At 39.4% G+C, this 25,185-nt stretch overlaps 1 protein-coding gene across 1 annotated transcript in view; it reads left to right on the top strand.

Annotated features, from left to right (window-relative positions):
- The window catches only part of LOC126473238 (histone demethylase UTY), a 224,612-nt gene that overhangs the window by 186,961 nt on the left and 12,466 nt on the right, over positions 1-25,185 (top strand). Inside the window, exons 18-20 of the mRNA XM_050100158.1 lie at positions 2,771-2,981; positions 20,712-20,838; positions 21,114-21,284. Coding sequence (XP_049956115.1) covers positions 2,771-2,981; positions 20,712-20,838; positions 21,114-21,284 — 509 coding nt within the window. The remainder of the gene's footprint in view (positions 1-2,770; positions 2,982-20,711; positions 20,839-21,113; positions 21,285-25,185) is intronic.

The following is a 25,185-nucleotide window of genomic DNA, read 5'->3' as shown; positions in this document are numbered from 1 at the left end:
TGTTTTGTATGGTGTCACTAGTCATAGGTTGCTCATTCTTCCTCCTTTCATGGACAAATTTGAAAAGTTTAACAACATTGGGCTGTCTTCCTTTGTGAAGGCCAATGTAGTTCTTTCTAGTAGTGGTAGTTGCAAATAATCCCAATTTCTGTTTCTTCCATAAGCAAACGTTACTCTCATCTACAACACTTGAGAGTAGCATCATAAAATGTTCTCTGTTTGCCTTCCATTTTGTTACTACCTAATGCAAACACACTACACAGTAATAGGCCAACAATAATGTAATGAAGTTGAGAATTACAACTAGCTCCTTACCACTCCATCCCAATGTACTGCAATCTCTTCTATAAGTATCCATCTTTTGATTTGCAGCTCCTTGTATTGGCCGTGTTTGCAGTTAAAATTTTTTTGGGATTTGAGATCCACCAGTTACGCAAAACACCGTTTTTCTAAGTACTCAAACATGTTTCGGCACCACTGTGCCATCTTCAGTGGTGCCGAAACATGTGCTTTTTTATTTGTAAAGTTCCTTTAATGTGTTAATAGTGTGCCCTTGCAGAGTGTAGTGTGTTCATTTAAGACCTGTTTTCCGTCCACTATTGCCTTCTGTATATGGAAGTTTTCCTCAATGGTCAGTTTGCTGTATAGGATGTGGCTGGGTTTTAGTATTCTTAAGTCTGTTTCTATTGTGGTTGGGTGGTGGTTGTTGGCTATAAGGTGGTCAGCAAATGTGTTATGGGAGCTGTTGTTTTTTAAAGCTCTGAGATGTTCCGAATATTTTGTTTTGAAGTTTCTGCATGTTTGTCCTATGTATATCTTATATAAGATTAATGGAGAGAATTCAAGTTGCCTCACCATCAGTTTCTTGTGTTCAGCTTTCATTCTGATCTCCTCAATATTCCAACGACTGATTTTTGTGGCGTGTAATAAGGACAGATAATGATGCTTCTCAATAAATAACAATTCATTAATAGTCTTTTGGTACTAGGCACTCAATGTACTAGAGACTCTACTAGATCACATTTCTACTCTATCCACAATGCCATTGGAGTTATACTTATCTATAAAGTTAATCAGACACAATAAAACACACAGCACATGGAGCACATATCAAAGCTACACAGTAGTGTGTTTAAAAACAAATTTAATTACAGGTGTAGTCACTTCTCGCACTCAAGGGCAATATCAAATTGGGTCATAAATGTTATATGACAACTGGACCAGAAGGCATGCATCATGACACAATATAATACCTTCAGCTAGCAAATATTCCATTTCATTAAACATCTGACTCAGTTTCTGTCACTTTTGGCAACCACTGCTATGTCTCTAACAACAATTTTGATTTTTTGACTGTATCAACTGTTACGAGTTAGTTCCTTACTTCCATGATTGCCTGTTAAGTATACAAATAAAATATCATTGTTGTCACTCTGAAATTGCGGCTTACACCTTTTCTTCATTTGAATTTGTGTACAATTCTATCAATGCCTGATTAGTCTGATTTGTGTAAAGAGAATTGGCTACATTTCTATGCCTGAATTGGATGAAACTACACTTTCTAAGAATGGAATTATTTTATTCCATTCAGCAGAATCAAAAGCCTTCTTTAAATTTATGAGTGCAATGTAACGTATGTTTTCTTGTTTTTCTGAAATATGGTCTCTTATTGTTAACCGTAGTACCAGCAACACTTGTAAAATGAAAATGGTCCTATTCGAATCTACTTTCAGTTTTCCCTTCCATTCTGTGATAAAATAATCTTTTGAGTATTCCTGAGACATTTGGCAGAAGATAAATTCTGCAATAATTTTACATCTATCTGTTCTTCTTTTTTGGATGTGAGCTAAATACATTGTACAGTTATTGCTCCACTCTTTGACCTGATGTCTGTAGGAGTTCCACTGGTATTTCCTGATTTGCTGCTTCCAGATTGTACAAAGATTTTTGAAATCCAGATACAGGAATTAAGTCTTTCCAAAAATCTTCTTGCACTGTATCCTCATTCTCAGCCAGAGTAATTTCTTCTGGCCAGTTATTTTCTGCCTTCATTACCTTTTTACCTTCTTTCATCTCTATATAATTTTGCTTCTTCTTTCTCTAAAATGACTGTTTATATAATTTCTTAGTTTATTGTACATATTAATGCCTGTAAGTTTACAATTCATTAAATTAGTAATATCCTATTTCCTGTTCTGATGTGTTGCATATCCTGTTCAGGGGTACCTATAACACCACACTGATACCACTTTGTGTAGGAGTGCATGGTAACATTCGTGCTCAATGCAAAATGAATTATTACTGTAGTGTTTTTCAGTACTTGATGCTGTTCCATTCATTGGCATCTGGAAGCAGCTGAAAGAGTCTCATGTAGATTTCCAAAATGCATGATATATTCCACTGTTGTATTAATAAAATGTGTGTTCCCAAATAGTCACATAAAAATTGAGAATGGAGTCCAATGTGATATATAATGTGGGAAGAAAATAGTAGATATAAGAAAATGAAAACTGAAGTTCTTGGGCTTTCTCTGTTTAATGAGGTTTCAGGGAACTGGATTTTTCAACATTGTGTGGTATTTTAACACATGCAGCCACAACGCTGTGGTACTTAATTATTCATTAAAATGTTTAATCAATGCAGTAGCAGAAGTTACACACTTTTTTCTTCTTGCTTGTAAAGTACAACATAAAATTGTTCGTGTACATTAAAGATATCCTTGAAATTTCTCTTCTGTGACTGTTGTTTTAGTTTATTTAATTTTTTTCAGGTTGTGTTCATTGGGTTCAGGCTGTTGGATGGTGCAACAACATTGCATGGAATGTTGGCCCACTGACTGCAAGGCAGTATCAGTTGGCTATAGAACGCTATGAGTGGAATAAACTTCAAAGTTTCAAAAGTATTGTTCCAATGGTCCATCTTTCTTGGAACCTCGCACGCAATATTAAGGTTTCTGATCCTAAACTTTTTGAGTTGATCAAGTAAGTATTTACATGTATATATGTGTTGAGGATAACACATCAATTTATACATAAAACTTACTAGTCACATAGAAGATTTAATCTTATGTCTTTCATATTCTAACCAGTGAAATGTGTGCTTGGAAAGGCAGTGTGCTCACTGAAACTACTCTTGTATTTCTTTCCCTGGTTTAACCATAATACGAAATGTAAAAACATTTATGTCTATTAGTAATTTTCCATTTGTCATGAGTAAAAGAATAGCTTATATTGTCTGTCGGTAAACTGAAGAGTGAGTGAGCAAGTCCCCACTCTGTCAACCCAGCTACGTCACAAGGCGCTCCTATAGGCTGTTTCACAACGTAATACCGACCCAGCTGTGGCGCGCACTTTAAATCTGTGGCGGCGCTGTGTACAGATATGTCGTGGCTGCATTTATTTTTAGACAAATGTGTTAAGACCATAAGGAATACAAAAAACGATAGCTTCTTTCGAAACGCAACATTATAGAGTAAATAATATTAACATACAAACAGAAGTCGGGATTCTACTACAAACATAGGACCGAATGGCTGTTCATGTGAATGTATGTTCCTCTATTACTATTCGTAAAACAAACCACATATAATGCAATCAATATGTAGAATTTAAGGCTTGTTCCTACTTTGTGTTTCTACTAAAAGGTAGAAGTTTTCTTTGGAGAACTGGATTGAAACGTAGTGAGGTGGTGCAGTGGCCAGCACAGTGGACTCGTATTCGGGAGGACGACGGTTCAATCCCGCGTCCGGCCATCCTGATTTAGGTTGTCCGTGATTTCCCTAAATCGCTCCAGGAAAATGCTGGGATGATTCCTGTGAAAAGTCACGGCCAATTTCCTTCCCCATCCTTCCCTAATCCGATGAGACTGATGACCTCGCTATCTGGTCTCCTCCCCCAAACAACCCAACCCCAACCTAACTGCATTGAAACTTAACAATTCTTGCAACACGAAGAGTGTTTAAAAAGTAAGCAGAAATTTATAATTTTGTGTGTTGTATTAGTCCGATTGGCACTACTTTTTTATCACTGTCTTCGAAAACATGTCTCAAAAGTATGTGTACAATGTTATGCGTATTGGGTACTTACTCTGTTGTCAGCTGTCAAAAAGATTACATGTGTTGTGGTAGCATCAACGAATATTTGTTTTGTATAAAAATAGATAAGAGAACCTGCATTAAATTTGTGTTATAGGAATGGAATAAAGTGTATGAAACTTTTAGAAATATTAAATATTGCTTGTGGTGAACCTGTTACGAGTAAACCAAGGGCATACAAGTGGTACAAAAATTTCAAAGCAGGCCTTAAAGAACAGTGGTTTTACAAGCGTGGATGAGATTAAAAATGCACAGTTAAGAGACCTATAAACTATCCCAAAGAAACAGTTTGTAAAGTGTTTCGGAAATTGGAAAAAGCACTGGCATAAGTGTACACTATGTGATGAGTAATATTTTGAAGAGGATAACATTACTGTACATTAACAAATAAAGCTCTTACCAAAAAATAAAAATTAATATGTGAACGCACCTCATAGGTCAAGCTTTTTGCTTAGAAGTCCAGAATCGGTGTATATGTTTCGAAGAAAATTTCAGCAATGTTTGAAATAGCTATTGGGCACATGTTTCAAGCAATTTGTCTGAGAATCAGGTGAATAGTGACCGAGATAGATATTTAGTGTTCCATAAGCATCAAAGGTTTTACATGATTTTGAAACTGTCTTATAACGATGGGTTTTCTCCCAAAATTATTAGTTTTCCTTCGTGGCGATTCCAGTAAACCATGCGGCTTATTTTCACGTTCCTTCCTTATGCGTGCTATTGCACGAGGCTTATGTTAGCATAAATAGCTGCCCTTTGGTTGGGACTGGTAATATTATTATAGTTATAGTTCTTTTTGGGTCGCCCCTTTAATACGCACTGTAATAACGTTAGAGATGACTGAACACTCTTCTTCATATTCTACACATTTTCTTGCAATGCTATACCATTATCCATCTCCTGCAGATATCGAAGCATATCAGTAAGTATACAAAGTTAACTGACTGACAATGGGCAACTAAGATCCCATGAACAGAAACGCCGTATATCACCCCATGCCGATCTACACCGCTAGACAGGTAACGGGCAACAGATTTTGGGTGCCCCTGTATGCCGTTGGCAGTCTTCTTCCGGGAAAGGCCACTTCCCCCACCAAAAGCGTTGCTCGCTCTTCAGTTTACAGACAGACTATACTGTTCTGCTCCAAAGCACAATGCTGACAGAAGCATCTGACATACCCTTTGTGTGATCAGGCTGTAACATTCATGCACTTTTAGGCTTTGCCAGAGGAAGACTAGTTTCTGTAAATTTTGGATTCGTTGATTGGTTAGGTAGTTAGTTAGGTACATGTTCCATGGATCATTTGTATGATTAATCATAATAATGTGGAGTGAGTCACTTTACATTTTCATTACACATTCGTGTGATTTATCTTTCCCTGTTTTAATTAATTTTTTATGGGACAGGCCTACTGGAAAAATTGTTATTTTAGTAAACTCGTTGAGCTTAATGATGTCTGTCCATTTATTAAACAGTGGAAAAATCTGGGATGGTATTACGATATGAATTAAGAGTAGATTGCTAGTCACTGCATAGTGGAAGCACTTCGTTGTGGATAGCCACATTTAAAAGTAGATTTCTGAATATGTAGCTATTGGACAAAGTCCTTCATCAGATATAAAAACAAACAAAAACACACACACACACACACACACACACACACACACACACACACTCCACCATGCAAAGGATTTTGTGTGGCAGCTAAACATCCAATTGTCTACTTTTAAAATAGCTTTTCACTACTCGTTGCTACCTCTTTCTGGTGAGTAGCAGTCTTTTCTAATTCACATTTTCTGTCCATTTGTTGTTACTAGTTGGCACCTCTCTCACACTTCACTGCTATGTACTGTATGTTAGGTTTTTCTTGCACCCTGATCTGTTATTCAGCATCTAACTTTATTACACCTTTTCTCTTTTTCATCACATTCAGAGTTCTCCTCTACCATTTTTGGTGATGTCCATTTCTGTTATTTATTATTATTTAATTTTCTGGCACTTGACTTAATGCCATTTGAATTCTTGCTTCCCATTACAGATTTGTTAAGTCTGAATTACAATCTCTTAATTTAGTATACTTTTTTAATGTTTTTTGTTCCTGAACAAACCTGTCTTGTAACTCAGTATGTGTTTGGAGAGGATAGGATGGAGATGTTATGCAGGAGGGTGGCCAAAAATCTGTCTAGCCATAGCACTCATTTAAATGACTTTTCTCTTTATCCAAGCCAAGGACTTGACTTTATTTACGACTGCTTAAAAAAGTATTATGTTATTGTATACAGAATAGGTTTTCAGATATGTGAGTTGCTCAAATGATTTCCTAAGTAATAGAAACCAGGTTGTTATTCTCAAAGGTGATTAGAGTTCATTAGGTTCAAGGGTATCATCAGGAGTGCTACAGAGAAATGTTATAGGACCACTCTTGTTTGGATGGTTTAGATAGAAATATTATTTGTTGTGAAGTATGGCAGCTTGTTATTGAAGATTTAGTCTAGGTACAATGTTGCAAAGCGATATGAAACAGAACAAGCACCTAATGTCCCTAATAGGGAAGGCAAATGGTCAGCTTCAATTTATTGGGAGAATGTTAGGAAAGTGCTCATTTACAAAGAAGACTGTGTACAGAACATTGGTGTGACCCACTCTTGAGTACTGCTCAAGTGTTTAGAATCCCCACCAGACTGGAGTAAAGGAAGACATCAAAGCAATTCAAAAGCATGCTGCTACACTTGTTACTCGTAAGTTTGATCAGCATGTGAATATTATGGAGGTGCTATGTGAATTCAAATCTATAGAGGGAAGACAATGTTGTTTTCATGCAAAGCAATTCAAAAACATGCTGCTAGACTTGTTACTGGTAATTTCGATCAGCATGTGAATATTTTGGAGGTGCTCTGTGAATTCTAATCCATAGAGGGAAGACAATGTTGTTTTCATGAAATACTATTGAGAAAATTTAGACAAAACAGCATTTGAAGTTGACTACAGTACAATTCTACTGCTGCCATCATACATTGTGCTGAAGGACAGTAAAGACTAAATAAGAGAATTCAGGACTAGTACAGCATAGACAGTCATTTTCCCTCATTGCATATGTGAGTGGAACAAGGAGGGGAGGGAAGGGGAGATGAGGACTAGTAATGGTACAAGGTATCCTCAGCCATGCACCATGTGGTGGGTAATTCTCTCAGCTGTTTAAAGTTACTCTTTGTCCTATAGGTTACTGAAGGAAAACATCTGTTGTGTTGTTTTTTAGACCTGACCTTTTTTTATTTTTGAATGTTTTTTCAGAATTTTTTGTGGAGAGATAACCGAACATAATAATCATATATTCACACTGCATTGAATAAAATAAAAATCAAAAACTTTTGCCATAAATGTAACAGCCACTGCCTTCAGAAGTAAAAAGTACTGACTGCTGAGATTCGCATTCTGTACTATAACTTCCATAGGGTTTGCGGTATTCCAAAGGCAATGCTGGTTCCATAGTATCAAGTGGCCCTGCGATAGGCTGCCAAATTCAACTCTCTACATGCATGGTCTGCTTTATGTTTTAATATCTAAACCTGCCCCTGTGATTCTTGCCTTTCCCTCAAATGACTTTTAGCAGCTAGAAAACTAATTCTAACAAACTTTTAATCCCAAAAATACATTTTTTTGTTTTCTACCAATAGTAAATTCCAAATTTCCTATCTTACACACACACAAACACACACACAGAGATACAGATACATGCAAATGCACCTCGCACTGTGTGTGTGTGTGTGTGTGTGTGTGTGTGTGTGTGTGTGTGTGTGTGTGTGTGTATTGTCTATTTCTGATGAAGGCTTGTTGGCTGAAAGCTTACTTTCTGACAGTCGTTTTGTTGTGCCTGTCTGCGACTCAGTGTCTCCGCTTTAATTTTTGTTTCTTAAAATACCTCAGTGCGACCTGCTGTCTGCTTCTTACATCAAAACATTATTATGGTTCGGTCTATAGTTTGTAATTAACATTGTAACTTGTGTCCACATGTAAAACTGCTAATGGTAAACTTACTATACAAAATATTCGTCACCCCATTAAGGGAGCACACTGGTCATCTCAGAGTGCTGTAAATTTTGTACAACTGGTACCAGGTGATCATGTGACCCTCCCATCATAAGTTCAAAATGATGGCTGTGATAAGGAAAGAAAAGCTGAAGTCTTTTTGGACATCTAGAAAATGCTATTAGTTGATTACTTCAGCCATGTAGAGACCATGACTGCTGCCATTTATTGTGCCAGACAGAAACAATTGAGGAGGCGATTTGGAGGAAGTGACTGGGATTGCTTTCCAGTGACCACATATGGCTGTGATTGTGTGTGATTGCACAATGGACTGTATTGGAACAGCCTTCATACAGCCTGGATTCTCACCAAGCAATTTCATCTCTTTGGACCAGTGAACAAGCACCTGGCTGGTTGCCACTTCATAACAAATGCCAATATTCAAGAGGCTGCTGTTAAGAGACTCCTATATTTATACTCCAACTTGAAAAACTCTAGTTTCAACAGATTGTTTTACTAGTGTAACAAATATGTAGACAACCATGGTGTTTACATGAGAAGTTGTTTCCCAGTGCCTCAATAAATTTTGTGTATTTCTTTGATTTCATGAATAAATTTCTTCTTGCAGAGGATTTGTTACATTAGTTTTCCAAACACCCTTGTATAAATATCATTTCTCACTCAAATAAATGAGGGAAAAACTCAACAAATATTTCATTGCTGACAGTTTTCTCGAAGTCTTCAACATCTCCTGATTGAGAAGTGGGGGTCCTGCAGAGAAAGAAGTAGTGTACACATTGTACATCAGTTCTTGTCATCATTAAATGACAGTAACTATTAAGAGGACAGATCAATAGCAATATCACAGAAGAAGTGGTGTGCAATGGATAGGAACAAACAAAAATAATTTTTGTTCTTACAAGGGAAGTATGCATCCAACTGGTCATCATTATTGCTCATCTTTCACACAATTTTCATACATATTTACATGAAACAAATGATGCTCTAGTATGAAGTACTTTTTGAGCATTTTAGAGTAATCTAGGTTCAAAGTTTTATGATTCAGGAGGACGATAATTCAATCCTGTGTCTGGCCATTCTGATTTAGGTTTTCCATGATTTCCCTAAAGTGCGCCAGGTAAATGCTGGGATAGTTCCTTTGAAAGGGCACCGCAGATTTCGTTCCCCATCCTTTTCTCATCCGATGGGGCCGGTGACCTCGCTGTATGGTCCCATTCACTGAATCAACCAGCCAACAACAAGAATAATAACAATAACCATCATAATCATCATAATACTACATTTATATCAAAGTATAATAAGGAATCTTGATGAAATGATTATTTATCGATACTTTCATGAATGTATCACAGTGAAGTCATTCTGAGCTGCAACAGCTTCAAGTAATATGCTATCTGTTTGCAATACTTTCAGGAATGTATCAATGAATAAACATTCATTTCATCATGATTCTTGATTATACCTTGATTAAACTTCACAACAAATGTATTATTATTCAGTTTCCAAGAAACATGATTCATTGTAGTGATGCAAGTCTTGATGGTAGATTATTTTAAACAAAGATTGTTGTAAAAAAACTTTTACAAAAAACCTAGTTTCTTGCAGTAAAGAAAAAGGCACACAAGAACAAATGCCTGTATGAAAGTGTCATTGTATGTTGACCACAATTGGGTAAGCAGTGTATTTTACACTTCCAGCTAAAAGGGAGAAAATCACACTTCATGACTAAATTATCGTGAATAAGCATCCTCCATAGTGCATAGTGTAAAATTTACTTGAGAAGTAGCTAGTAGATGCCTTCCAATTCATGAATAAAACTCACCAAAACTGACTCAGAGATCAGGGGCTTTTAACTTAATCACAAACCAGAAATCTCATTTAATTTATCCTAAAATATTCACTCCATTATTTGATCTTCATCGAGATAGAAAATTGCAATGAGTCACACATTTTGATGAATAATTTATTTCAGTATAACTGTTTTCAGACAGGCCCATTCTCACATAGCAGTGAGGATTTCTTGTAGTTTCACATTTATATCCTACAATATAATAGAATATTTGTAGTTTACAAAAGCTTTTACATTTTAAACAAGATGTATACATTTTACTGACTAGATGAAAAGTTTTACTTCACACACTACAACATAGAGGCCTGCTTAATTAACACATTGACATATATCTATGTGGTTGACTAAGGGCAACGTGGCAGACGCATATGTTGACATCTGACTTCGTTGGCTATAGAATACTGTATTGTGGTCTTCACTGTATAATGCAAATATTCGTATCCTTTCCCCAGATCTCGAACGTACCTATACATTTAATTTGTAAAACTAGTGGCAATGAACACCCCAGTCATTTTCATTTTTCCCCCTTTTTCTTGACTCATTAATAAAGCTAAATTATGGCAGTAATATACTCTCTCTATCAACAGAAATTACAGGAGATAGATGAATTATTGTAGGACATTGTTTTAAAGTTAAGTAACAGAATGTTCCTACAAATTTTCATCCACCTATAATTTTGTTTTAACAGAGAAATTATGCATACTATCATAACTGAGCTTTGTTAGTTAGTCAACAAGAAATACTAAATATTATGTTGCCAAACAGAGGAAAAATACTGGGCCGTACATTGCCATTAGTTCTAAAAAATTAAATCTTTAGGTTAGAGTTCTACTCATCACATAGAGGACACACTGACCTGAGCACAGTCAAATTTAAGAGCAGACTGAAAAATAGACTGTTGGATATTTTTTAGCTATTGGCCAGATCCTTTACGAGGACCAGCGGTAGAGGGGGAGGGATAGCAGTGTAGGGCTTCAAGAAGGTGGTGTATTGCAACATGTGGAAATGTGCAGTGATATGGCAGGGATAGAAATATTCTTCCCACTCCTCTCACAGTGGTATTATGTCAACCACTCAACATATGCAATACCTTTGTATGTCCCTGTTTAACCCCTGCTTTGGTATCTTTGCTGATCACATTCAACGCCTCCCCCCAATCCCTTGCCACATGGTCCATATCACTGTAAAAGAGCTAGATGCAAGAACTGTACCATACATGTTCCCATTACCACCTACTCCAGGCCTGTCACATCCATGTACTCTACCAATTTAACTGCTACACTGTGTGCCACTCCACGTGAGCATGTCCACTAATCAGCTGTCTGTTAGCAAACTGTGCCAAGAGACAGTTGGCCTTTACATTTGCTGAGCATGCTGCACAGCACAGTGTGCTTGTCTTAGTGAATCAAACAATGGAAAATCCAGGACAGAATGTAACAATATTATGAAAAGGATAATTGCTACACGCCATATATGGGAGTTGCTGAGCCACAGATATGCACAACAAAAAGACTTTCAGAAAGTGAGTTTTCAGCCAACAAGGTCTTTGTCAGAAAACAGAACACACACACACACACACACACACACACACACACACACACACACGCAAACATGACCACAGTCTCTGGCTGCTGAGGCCAGACTGAGAGCAGCAGCCCATGATGGGGGTTAAGGAGGAGGCTGGGGCAGGGATGGGAAGGGATGGCAGGGGACGGGTAGGGGATGGTAAAATGTTGCTTGTGAGTAATGTGACGTCACTGAGAGAATCTCTACTCTTGGAGATCAACACCTTCAGCCTGTTACCCACAACCTATTCTCCTATAGAAAAGATACCAACCATTTCCTTCTCCGACTCTTTGCAGTTCCTGTACTCTTCGCAGTTCCTGTTCCTTTGCCACATGGTGCCCTGATTGTCACTATTGATGCCACCTCACTTTACACTAACATCCCTAATGCCCATGTCCTTACTGCTACTGAATACTACCTTTCCCAATGCCCAACGGATTCCAAACCTATAACCTTGTTCCTAGTCGCCATGACCAACTATATCCTCGCCCACAATTACTTGTCCTTTGAAAGCATTACCTACAAACAAATCCGGGGTACAGCAGTGGGCACCTGCATGGCACCATTTTATGCCAACCTATTCATGGATCATCTAGAGAATCCTTCCTAAACACTCAGAATCCCAAACCTCGCATCTGGTTATGATTCACTGATGACATCTACATGTGATATGGATCAAGGGTGAGGACATCCTATCCACATTCCTCCAGAACCTCAATGCTTCTCCCCCATTTGCTTCACCTGGCCCAACTCAACCCCCCAAACCATCTTCCTCGGCGTTGACCTCCACCTCAAAGATGGCTACATCATTACCTGCGTCCATATCAAATCTACCAACCATCAGCAATACCTCCATTTCAACAGCTGCCACCAATTTCATACCAATACGTCCCCCATCCATACAGCCTAGCCACCCAAGGCCGTCGCACCTGCAATGATGAGCAGTCCCTCTTGAAATATTCTGAGGGTCTGACAGAGGCCTTTACAGACCATAAATACTCTCCCAACATTGTACAAAGACAGATCTCCCGTGCCTTGTCTCTCCAGTTTCCCACCACCTTCCATAGTCCCACCGTCCGGTCACAGAGGAGCATTCTCCTCGTGTCTCAGTACCACACAGGATTGGAGCAAAATCACATTCTCCACCAGGCTTTTGACTATCTTTTGTCGTGCCTAGAAATGAGAAATGTCCTACCCATGTCCTTCCCACCTCTCCAACAGTGGCATACTGCCACTCACCAGCCTGCACAATATCTTCATGTATCTCTACACATCCCCTGCTTCCAACCCTTTGCCTCATGTCTCACCGTCCTGTAATAGATTAGATGAAAGACCTGTACCATACATCCTCCAACCACTACCTACTCCACTCTGGTCACAAGCATCACCTATTCCATCAGAGGCAGGGCTACCTGTGGAATCAGTTATGTGATGTACAAGCTAAGCTGCAACCACTATGCTGTGTTCTATGTGGGAATGACGGCTAAGAAGCTGTCTGTCCGCATAGATGGCCACCAGCAAACTGTGGCCAAGAAACAGCTGGACCATCCCATTGCTGATCATGCAGCTCAACATGACATTCTTCATTTCAGTGACTGCTTTACAGGCTGTGCCACATTGACCCTTCCCACTAGCACCAGATTTTCTGAATTTCACAGGTGGGAACTCTCCCTGCAACCTCATAACTTTCCTGGCCTCAACCTTCATTATCCATTGCCCTTACCCATCCAGCCCCTTCCCTGTTCCCATTCCAGCACTACACAGCCCTCAGTTCCACCAATGCACCCACTGTCTTTTTACTTCTCCCCTTTTCCGCTATCCCCACCCCACTGTTAGCCTCCGTCTAATCTCCTGACTGCAGCTAGCTGCCCTACCCTCTCTCCACCACACCTTATCCGTGTATGCTCCCACAAGCAGCACTTAATGTCCCCCTGCCATACTCTGCTATCCTTCCCCCTCCTCTCCCCAGCCTCCTCCTTACCTCCCACCAACCAGTTGCTTCCCCCATCATGCTCTGCTGCTCGTAGTCTGGCCACGGCAGCCAGGGACTGTGGTTTTGTGTGTGTGTGTGTGTGTGTGTGTGTGTGTGTGTGTGTGTGTGTGTTTTGTCTATTTTCAATGAAGTCGTTGTTCAGTAGAACGAAAAACCAGTCCAAGTTGCAAATTTTTACCTTTGTATTAATCTGATAACTAATATCGTGCAGAGACCCATTTTCAAATCATCATAGCAAACTTTAAAATGGCATTTCCAAAGATGTCAAACATGTGCAATGAACATTTACAGTGTGTACTTTTGCATATGCACTCTAAATGTTCATTGCAAATTTTTGACATCTTCGGATATGCCATTTTAGACCTTGCCCGGAACTAGTCATTGAATGAATAAAAAAATTAAAAAGAAATTTGCAATGTGGACTAGTTTTCTGTTCTATTGATTAACAGAAATTGCTGACCCAAACCACGCTCACATGCTGGAAGTTTGGAAGGCCTTGTTGGCTGAAAGTTCACTTTCTGACAATCTTTTTGTTGTGCCTATTTGGAACTCGGCATTTCTGCTGTATGGTGAGTAGCAACTACCCTTTTCATAATTTTGTGACTTAAGTGAATGCATTACCATTACAGCCCGTACCATTTGGATCCATCCCACCAACACCAGCTTTTCTGAACTGCACATGTGGGAACACTCAGTAAAACACATACTTTCTTCTCATAGCCCCTCTGACCCATCCTACACTAATGCCTAGTGAATTTGTGGGTAGGGACATGTTATTTATTATAACTGTTTTCAGTGCTGCTTTGAACTGAAAGCAGGTTGGGTTAGGGTTTGCAACACCAATCTGCCTCACACAATAACAAAACATTCTCCAGCAGGTCTTGACTGAAAGTCCTCATGCTTCAATAATTAAAGCCAATTTTTTTCACCAGTTCCAAAAGAACATCAGTGATCTTATTATAGTTTGCCACAAACTTAAAATTTTTGTCCTATCTCTCCCTGTTCCTAACTCCAACTTTCCACTTTTTCATTTCCTATAATGCATTATACCATATTTCAATATGTGGTGACTAGAGAAATGGCAAACTGATAAGAGTTGCCATCTTGTGGATAATAATGGAAGCTGTTTAGTGAATCGGACAAGCACTATACCTTTTCAACAAATTCTGCAGTGTATATTGCTTCTGCAGGTAAAATATTAAATGCTACATAGTTCTCAATAACTGCAGCCACTTGTGACTAAGCTTGGCTGCAGCTGCCTTAACTTACATTTTTAATAAAAGAATCCTTAATATCAAAATGATTCCTCTGCAGTTTTGGCATGATACCCAAATTGTATTTTATTTCTTTGGAGTACATTTCTAGTATTCTGTAATAGTTGTGGGACGTCATAAATCACTGCAAATAAGTTCATCACTGACTAAAAAGCGAAATGAACTGAATTTGGTAAATTTATCATTGTGCGGTTCCTTCAGTGCTCTCTGCTTGGTTGAAGCCTGGTCACAAACTGTGCAAACTATCATCAGCTCTGTTTCTCGCAGTTGCCTTGTGACATAGATAATGAGGACTTCTATAAAGTAGTACTTGAAACAGAGTTCTGATGAAGTTATGTGTGGCAACCTGCTTCCAGTGTTTATGTATGCCTCTGACCACAAATATTAATGTGTAGTTTGCATACAAATTTTACCTTCCTAAAGTCCTACATCCAGAAAACCTGAAATTAGTTGCTTCTTTGCATCATAATACAACTCTCTCCCCCTCCAAAGACATATTATCGAACAAAGCACAATATTTATCATTGTTGTTCACTGCTTCTACTTCTGCTTGTGTTACATTCATTACTGCAGGATTCCAGCCCAGCTCAAAATGTACAGCAGATCATGGGAGTTTTAGATGCCTGGCAGAAGAAAGGGGAAATTGAACTGACAAATATTTGTGTAGCCAAGGGCTTTGCTTGTGTAAGGACAGAGCAAATACTTTGCTCTCAGATGTCCATCACCTAGCATTTTCTGATTGGTCAATGTATGTTAATTGCATGTCTGTGAAATTTAAATAGTTTTATATGAAGGAGAAAGTACTGCTGTCACTTAAATCTGTAAATGTTTTTAATTCATATTTCCCATTATGTAGCTTTGCTTTAACTTTTGATATCCTTGTTAAAGTATTCACATGAATCTTGTACATTTTTTAATTTTATGGGACTAAAGTCTGCTTTTGAAACCTCCCTTACCCAAAACCCCACTTTCGTCATTAAAAGATGTTTTGGATAAGAATGTGTGCTCACCACCTGTAGATTCATTTTGAGAGGAAACAAAAAATTTACAAAGTGTATCACTCAAAGAATTACTCTGTTCAGCAAACTAGTGCTTGATAATTCATTAACAGCAGTTTCACTTCCGGTATTAACAGCTGTATAATGAACACTTGCCACTGCACATGTTGTGCTTGGTAGTACATTAACACCAATTTCACCTAGTCCACTTCTGAAATTAGTACCTACATAAAGAACATCTGTCGGACATTTTCGAAACACATGCATGTTCAGGCTACACCTGGTTTATGAATAAAGTCTTTTTCGGAAAAATGTTCCTCACAAACAAAAATAGTAGCATAGTTCACATCAGGTGACAGCTCACAAACATTTTTTTTTCCAATTTAGAAGCAGCTCTTGAGGTTGTCTGGGAAACCTGTAGAAGTGTTTGTTATTAACTTTCTCTGTTGAAGCTGTGTGATATCCAGATGAACAGCCCAAGAATTAGTGGGAGTATTTCTGTGTCAGTTTTTGTGTTGAAGACTCTAAAAATGCAAATTCTTGATTACATTCACTAGAACAACTTTTAAATCACATCACACCTATTTACATAAACAAACAAACACCACGCAGCTTAATTTGTGATAGAAGGTAATACATTTCATTTATATGTAGTTAAAATTCTGTAAGCTAAATATCTTATTTCAGTTTTCAATGAGGACTTTTTTTCAGCAGGAGTTTTCTCCTGTTCCATGCTGAAAGTTACGTAATTTAAGTGTAAAAATCCAGTTTTAGCAAAGATATAATCAAATATAATTTGCAGTATACAGATATGAAATGAGAAATCTTGAATTGAGAAATACTGTAAAAACAGCCAAAACTGCAGACTACACTACAGAATGACACAATAAAACCAGCCATTTTGTACAGATCTCATTGGACAGTTGTGTAGGCTTCCAGCAGCCACTTGCTTGATGACACCATTTACCCTCTACTGCCTGGAGTGTCTGGAAGAAACTAATCAACATATTTCCAGTTTTTTCATTTAGCTGTCACACCCATGGGCAGCATACAGCATCTTCCTCCACCCTACCCTACTGTTCCTCCCCTCTCTGCCCCATAGTTCTTCTAGACCCCCCCACCATCTACCCAACAGTTCTTCTGGACCCTCACCACCCACGCCATCCGAGATCACTACTCACAGTGTCCAGAGATGACACTGGCAGAGAGAGAGAGAGAGAGAGAGAGAGAGAGAGAGAGAGAGTTTGTTTTGATTGGATGAAGAAATTTCATCAGATAGCTAAAAATAACCAGCAATCTGCTTTCAAATGCAGCTATCTGCTGCCCAGTGCCTCCTCTATGCAATGAGTAGCAATCAGTACTACTCACAATGGTATTCCAGTGTGGATTTTCCATTATTAATCTTCACAGAGTTGGGCAAAGAATAAGAATATTCACATTATAAAGAAAACAACATAATATTTGTAGACGTATTTCATCACTGTGCCATTGTGTTCTTTGGTACAGCCAACCAAGTCGCTAAGATGATGTATGCAGGTGTAAACATAGCAGAATTGAACACATTTGTCTGTCTGCCACATTGCCCTGAGTCTAACTCATGGTTCAGTATGTCACACATCAGTGAAGCAGATCTTCATATCGTAATGTATAAAATAAAACTTATATACTGAGAAGTAAAACATGCAGACCTTGCATATAGTGAAAAGCTTTTTTAAACGATAAAATCACAGATATTCTGTTATATTGCAGGACATAAATTTGAAATTTGTGCAATAAATCCTTGTTGTCATCTGACAGTGGGCATAGGCCCAAAACTAGTTATTGTGAAATAAATTATTTATTCAAAAAATGTGACGGGTTACATTTTTCTTCTTCAGTGATATTTCCAAAAATGCCTTCATATTGTGTAGCCATACTGGAGAAAATCATATGTGATTTTCCAGTAACATGTTCCCAGCACAATATTTTCTCTCCCAAATTTTCCTTTAAAGCATATCTACTTGCAAGATGCAGTGGAAAATCCCATAATGTAGCAAAAGTAGTCTATATGTATATTATTTTAAATGATTTCCTTCCGTAAACAGAGATATTATGAAGAACGGTGATAGTAGACTATGTGTTCAAAAGTATCTGGACACCCCCAAAAACATATGTTTTTCATATTGGATGCATTGTGCTGCCACCTACTGCCAGGTACTCCATATCAACGACCTCAGTAGTCATTAGACATCATGAGAGAGCAAAATGGGGCACTCTGCAGAACTCATTGACTTTGGACGTGGTCAGGTGATTGGGTGTCACCTGTGTCATACATCTGTACACAAGATTTCCACACTCCTAAACATCCCTAGGTCCACTGTTTCCGATGTGATAGTGAAGTGGAAACATGAAGGGACATGTACAGTACAAAAGCTTACAGGCCGACCTTGTCTGTTGACTGACAGAGACTGCCGACAGTGGAAGAGGGTCGTAATGTGTAATAGACAGACATCTTTCCAGACCATCAGACAGGAATTCCATACTGCATCAGGATCCACTGCGAGTACTGTGGGAGGTGAGAAAACTTGGATTTCATGGTCAAGCGGCTGCTCATAAGCCACACATCATGCCGGTAAATGCCAAACGATGCCTCACTTGGTGTAAGGAGCGTAAACAATAGACGATTGGACAGTGTAAAAATGTTGTGTGGAGTGACCAATCACAGTACACAATGTGATGATGCGATGGCAGGGTGTGGATAAGTCGAATGCCCGGCGGACATCATCTGCCAGCGTGTGTAGTGCCAATAGCAAAATTCAGAGGTGGTAGTGCCACGGTGTGGTCATGTTTTTCAAGGAGGGGTCTTGCACCCCTTGTTGTTTTGCATTGCAGTATCACAGCACAGGCCTACATTGATGTTTTAAGAACCTTCTTGCTTCCCACTGTTGAAGAGCAATTCGGGGATAGTGGTTGCATCTTTCCATATGATCGAGCATCTGTTCATAATGCACGGCCTGTGGCAGAGTGTTTACACAACATTAACATCCCTGTAATGGACTGGCCTGCACAGAGTCCTGACCTGAATTCTACAGAACATCTTTGGGATGTTTTGGAATACCGACTTCGTGCCAGGCCTCACTGAGTCAATACCTCTCCTCAGTGCAGCACTCCATGAAGGATGGGCTACCATTCCACAAGAAACCTTCGAACACCTAAGTGGAGTGAGAGTGAGAGTGAGAGTGGAACCTGTCATCAAGGCTAAGGGAGGGCCAACACTGTATTGACTTCTAGCAGTACCGATGGAGGGTGCCATGAACTTGTAAGTCATTTTCAGGCAGGTGTCTGGATACTTTTGATCACACAGTGTATGAGGTTAGTGGAACTGTAGTTTTACATATTTGTCGAATTATGCTGTCATTCCTTTGAATCAAACCAGTGCCTAGGAGCAACTGAACAAAAACTGTCAATGCTGTCCATTGCTATCAGCTCTAAACAGAAACAATTGATATTTTTTGCCATTGTTTCATTATTATTGTTCACTGCACTCTGTTGTTCCCTGTCATCAATGTTATTGCCTTTCCGATAATTGCTTTTTATTGAGTGCCAACAAGTAGCATTTAGTTCAGTTTTTTGTCCATGTTTATGAATCAGTGTTTTCTTTAAGATGAACTTTGCATCTGGATCAGTATGCTGAAGTGCTCAGTGACATGGTAATGAAAGAAATCACTTGACTGGGAAAAAAGTGATCCTCAAGATAAATCCAGTGTGATATACTGTGTCTGCAAGAATAATTCATTTTATGAAACTGTTAATCATACAGATTAAAAGAAAATTAATGAATTTTTACAAATATTTCTTGCCAAAAAGTAGTTCAACAAGTGACAGTATGTGCTTGAAAACACAAAACAATTAAAAAATGTATCTTACATGCATCCTATTCACCACTTCATTTACCAAAACATAATTGTCAGTGATGGATGCAAATCAGTAGGAAGAGAGAGACAGAGACGCTTCAGTAAACATAATTACAAAAGTAATTGTTCATTTATTTAAACAAAAATTTATGATTTACTGCCAGTTATTAAACTTTTAAAACCATATTTATTGCCAGAAGTATGAAAAAAGTCATATTTAGGTAAATAAATACATAAATTTTGAAAATGCTTCATTTTTGAAAATGTATCTCCTTGAAATCGTATACGTTGTGGTTAATGTATAATCAAAAATGCTATAAAAGTATGTAAATGAAATTACCCAAACACAGAGACTGAGTGAAAACATCCATATAACTGCCATAACTGTCAGAATCTTGTGTTTGTCATTTATCACATATTGAATGAAACCACTCGGACATGGAGGCTGAGTGAAAACATTCATATAGCTAACATGGCTGCAGAGACTAGTTTCATTCTGTTGTTTCATTTGACTGAAAAAACTTATTGAATGTAAAACAACAATTGATTGTCCAGTCACTAAGAATGTAAGATATTTAATGATGCACTTCATATATGCTGTATATCACATTGAGAATTGTATTTGAAGAGCTAATTTTTAATGCAGCTAATATTAAAGTTAGGATGTTTCTAGTTCAAGTCACTGTCTTTCATTTACTACCCTAGTAGGCACTAAAGGATAAATCCATCAAAATATTATAGAGTAGAAACAGATCATGATACAAAATCCTCATCCCTTTGACCATTCTGTATCATATGTAGAAGCATGGAAATCAGTAGCAAGAATTTGTGGAAAATATAGGAAATGTCAGCTGCTTCATAGTGAACACAGTGTTCTTGACCAGTGGTCAAAGAAGTGGAAAGAAATGGAATATTTTCTTTGTTTTCACACTATCTGAATTCCATGTAACATTTTGTTATACCTTATAAATATGAGTGATATTTTTGTTTGTTTGCAGAAATTGTTTGCTAAGGACATTACGCCAATGTGCTATGATATTAGAATTTGTGAAGTCAAAAGGTGTAGAAGTGAGATTCCATGGTCGAGGAAAGAATGAAGCATCTCATTACTGTGGACAGTGTGAGGTAAGATAAGTATTAAAACTATATGCAAACTGTGCCTGCAAAACAGTAAAAAGACAGTTTGGTTGTTTGTTTCAGAGACAGCTTATTTGTAGAATGAGTTGTTTGTAACTAATTTGCAGTAATTAGATGTAGGGTGCAATATTCACTTGCAAAATTAGCAGCACATATGAAATACTATTTTTGTTTACTGTTCTATGAATAGTATCAAAAGACGGTGTCTGCACAGTGTTCCTCCCAAATGAGAAATATTTTGATTGAAATAATCTGTGTTTCAGATTGAAGTTTTCAACATCCTCTTCATCAGAGAACAAGAAAAAAGGCATGTTGTTCATTGTATGGACTGTGCCAGAAAGCAGGCACCAAGTTTGGAAGGGTTTGTGTGTCTCGAAGAATATAGCATGGAAGAACTAATGGAAGTGTTCGATCATTTCACATTACATGATCCAGTAAGTCAATTCTTCAGGGTTGTAAATATTATTTCAAAATAGATGTGCTGAAGAGCAGTGGATGGGTTACATTGCACCTTCTTTTTTCCTTTGTTATCTGTGACTGGAGCAATACTTAAGTTGGGAGAATTGTATTTCAGAGAATGAAGGATTTCAATCCCTGTATGACCTTTCATATTCAGTTTCCAGTAGTTTTTCTAAGCTGATAAAAATTAGTTCCAGAACTGTTCCTTTCAAGAACGCAATCAATTTCCTTCCCATTCTTGTTTTATTCAACTTTCTGTCCCATCTTTAATATTCTGATTGGTGTGATGATAAATCCTAATTTTCATTCTTCTGCTTGATCTTCAGCCATTTTCTCTTGACACATATAGCCTCCAACAGCTTCTGGTTTTTCTGTTCTGTCACTGATTAACGTTGCAGAAAAGTTCTTGTAGAATGTAAATACTTTTGTATGAAATGAGCCTAGTCACCAAAAAATGGAAGTGTTCTGTAGTCGGTAGGAATGCACAAAAGAAAGAAAACTTGCTGCCTTTCACAGCTGTCCTTTGATAAGCTAGAGTAAAACACACACACACACACACACACACACACACACACACACACACAGAGCTCTGCCCTTAAAAGGGGCTGGATGGACTAACAGTGCCAATGTTTTTTTTTCTTGGCAGGTGGACTGGTTGTTGGTGGGAGTAGCGTTGGGTGGGCTGGTTGGAGGGGGAGGGAGGCAGGGAGAGGGAATGGGGATGGGTCACTAGCAGCTTGGTGGAAGGCAGTCAGTTTGCTGGCTAGGAGTGCAGGACGGAGGGTGGCAGGAATATGGGCTAGGCATGTCATACATGATTGTAGGGACCAGTGGGGTGTGTCACACGCTGAAAATGATGTGGGGATGTGAAAAGGGAGGGGGTAACAGGCCAGAGTAAGGGGAAACTGTTAGGTGGAGGTAGCAGAGACAGTGGGTTACCCGAGATGGGAGCAGAGGGTGTGTTACAAAAGTAACTCCCATCTGCATAGTACAGAGAAGCTGATGGTGCAGGGAAGGATCCAAATGGTGCGGGTTGTGATGTAGCCATTGGAACTGAGCATGTTGTGCTCAGCTGCATATTGTGTCACCAGATGGTCAACTTTGTGCTTGGGAAAAGTTTGGCAGTGGCCAAACATCCTAGTGGATAGCTGCTTGATAGTCTTGCTGACATGAAAAGCTGTAGACTGTTTGCAGCAGAGTTGGTATATGATGTGGCTACTTTCACAGGTGGCCCATCCTCTGATGAGGTAGGATATGCCTGTGTTGGGACTTGAGTAGGATTGGGTTGATTGGGTCATGTTGTGCACCTTAGTCTGCCACAGGGATATAATCACTGCAGAAAGGGTTTGAGAATGGGTGGGCTTAGGTATGGACTCGGATGTTGTGTAGGTTGGTTGGGCTTGGAACACCACTTAACGAGGGATAGGAGGAATCTTTGGTAGAATGTTGCTCATTTCAGAGCAGGATGAGAGATAATCAGAGTCCTGGTGAAGGATATGGTCCAGTCCAGGATGATATTGGATTACAAGGGGTGTAGCTGAATCTTGAAAGGGGGGGGGGGGTTGTGAGGATATGACATGCGAAATCTGTTTGTGAACTAGGTTCTAGGTTTGGTGGGTACCGCCTGCCTGTGAAGGTTGTCATGAGGCCTTCAGCGTACTGGGTAGGGGACTCAGGTAAGTTGTCCACAAGGCTGTATGAGAGGAATATTTGGTGTGGAAAGGATGACAGATGTCTAAATGCAGGTACTATTTGTGTTAGTTGTTTTAATGTGGACAGAGGTGTGAGCAGAGCCATCGGAGACATGGAGATCATTGTGCAGGGGAGGTGGTGCAATGAATAGACCAGGTGAAATGGATGGGATAGAAGGTGCTGAGGTTGTGAAGGAATGTGGGTAGGGCATCTTAGCCCTGAGCCCAGATCATGAAGATATCGTCAATGATCCTGAAGCAGGCTGGGTGTTGGGAGTTTTGAACTGACTGCCTCTCTCTGAGCCACTAGCCACCCACTTGCAGTCCATCACCCTGCCTCTCTCTCTCTCTCTCTCTCTTTCTCTTTCTCTACCTTCCTCCCTCCTCCTTGCCTCTCTTCTCCTTTCCCTTTTTGCCTCAAAATACACATCATTTCAGTGGGTATTGGTTTTTTTGTGTGAATGGAAAAACAATATGGGTCTACGTTATTCTGGTGATGTATGTGTTAAGATACTAACTATACTGCTATGACAAAACAACTGAGTAACCTCAACTCTTCCTTCCCTTCCACTTCATCTGGTCTTTCTCTACCCAGTGTGCCACCTTCTTGGGTGTTGACCTCCATCTCAGCCTCAATCTATGTGACCAAAAGTATCCAGACGCCTGGCTGAGAGTGACTTACAAGTTCGTGGCACACTCCATCGGTAATGCTGGAATTCAATATGGTGTTGGCCCACCCTTAGCGATGATGACAGCTTCCACTCTCACAGGCCTATGTTCAATCAGGTGCTGGAAGGTTTCTTGGTTGAGTGGCAGCCCATTCTTCATGGAGAAGTGTACTGAGGCAAGGTATCGATGTTGGTCGGTGAGGCGTGGCACGAAGTCGGCATTCCAAAACATCCCAAAGGTGTTCTGTAGGATTCAGGTCAGGACTCTCTGCAGGCTAGTCCATTAAAGGGATGTTATTGTAACCACTCCGCCACAGGCTGCTCAATCCTGTTGAAAGATGCAATCGCCATCCCCGAATTGCTCTTCAACTGTGGGAAGCAAGAAGATGCTTAAAACATCAAATTAGGTCTGTGCTATGATAGTGCCTCGCAAAACAACAAGGGCTGCAAGCCCCCTTCTTGAAAAACACGACCACACCATAACAACACCACCACCTCCGAATTATATTGTCGGCACTACACACACTGGCAGATTATGTTCACCGGGCATTCGCCACACCCACACCCTGCCATCGGATCGCCACATTGTGTACTGTGATTCAACACTCCACACGACGTTTTTCCACTGTTCAGTCGTCTAATGTTTATGATCCTTATACCAAGCGAGGCATTGTTTCGCATTTACCAGGGTGATGTGTTGCTTATGAGCAGCCTCTTGACCATGAAATCCAAGTTTTCACACCTCCTGCCTAACTGTCATAGTACCTGCAGTGGATCCTGATGCAGTTTGGAATTCGTGTGTAATAATCTGGATAGATGTCTGCCTATTACACATTACAACCCTCTTCAACTGTCAGCAGTTTCTGTCAGTCAACAGATGAGGTCAGCCTGTACACTTTTGTGCTGTACATGTCTGTTCACATTTTCACTTCACTATCACATTGGAAACAGTGGACCTAGGGATGTTTAGATGTGTGGAAATCTCACGTACAGACGTATGACACAAGTGACACCCAATCACCTGACCATGTTCAAAGTCCATGTGTTCCACGGAGCGCCCAGTTCTGCTCTCTCATGATGTCTAATGACTACTGAGGTCGCTAATTTGCAGTACCTCACAGTAGGTGGCAGCACAATGCACCTAATATGAAAAACATATGTTTTTGCAAATGTACGGGTACTTTTGATCACATAGTGTTTATTAACCTACTGCTCCACAGCCTCCAACTAACAGTTTCCATTTCTCTGTCCTATCATCTCCTTCCTATTCTCATCTCCCACACTCTTTGTTTGCCACCCTCTGCCATTGCACCCATCCATCATTCCCTTTCCCCTTCCATGCTAATCTCCTTCATTCCCCCTCTTTGTCCATTGCCCCCTCCTTCCCCCCTCTCTGTCTATCTTCTGAGTGACTCCCCCCCCCCCCCCTCTTTCTCTCTCCCTCCCTCCCTCCCCCCATATCTCCCTCTCTCCATTCACATCCACCCCCCTACCCCCTATGGGTCCAGCGGTTAGAA

This window comes from Schistocerca serialis, chromosome 1 (assembly GCF_023864345.2).
Source record: "Schistocerca serialis cubense isolate TAMUIC-IGC-003099 chromosome 1, iqSchSeri2.2, whole genome shotgun sequence".
In the NCBI taxonomy this organism is placed as follows: Eukaryota; Metazoa; Arthropoda; class Insecta; order Orthoptera; family Acrididae; genus Schistocerca; species Schistocerca serialis.
Note: the sequence above shows the minus strand (reverse complement) of the source record. Positions and strands in the feature narration are given on the sequence as shown.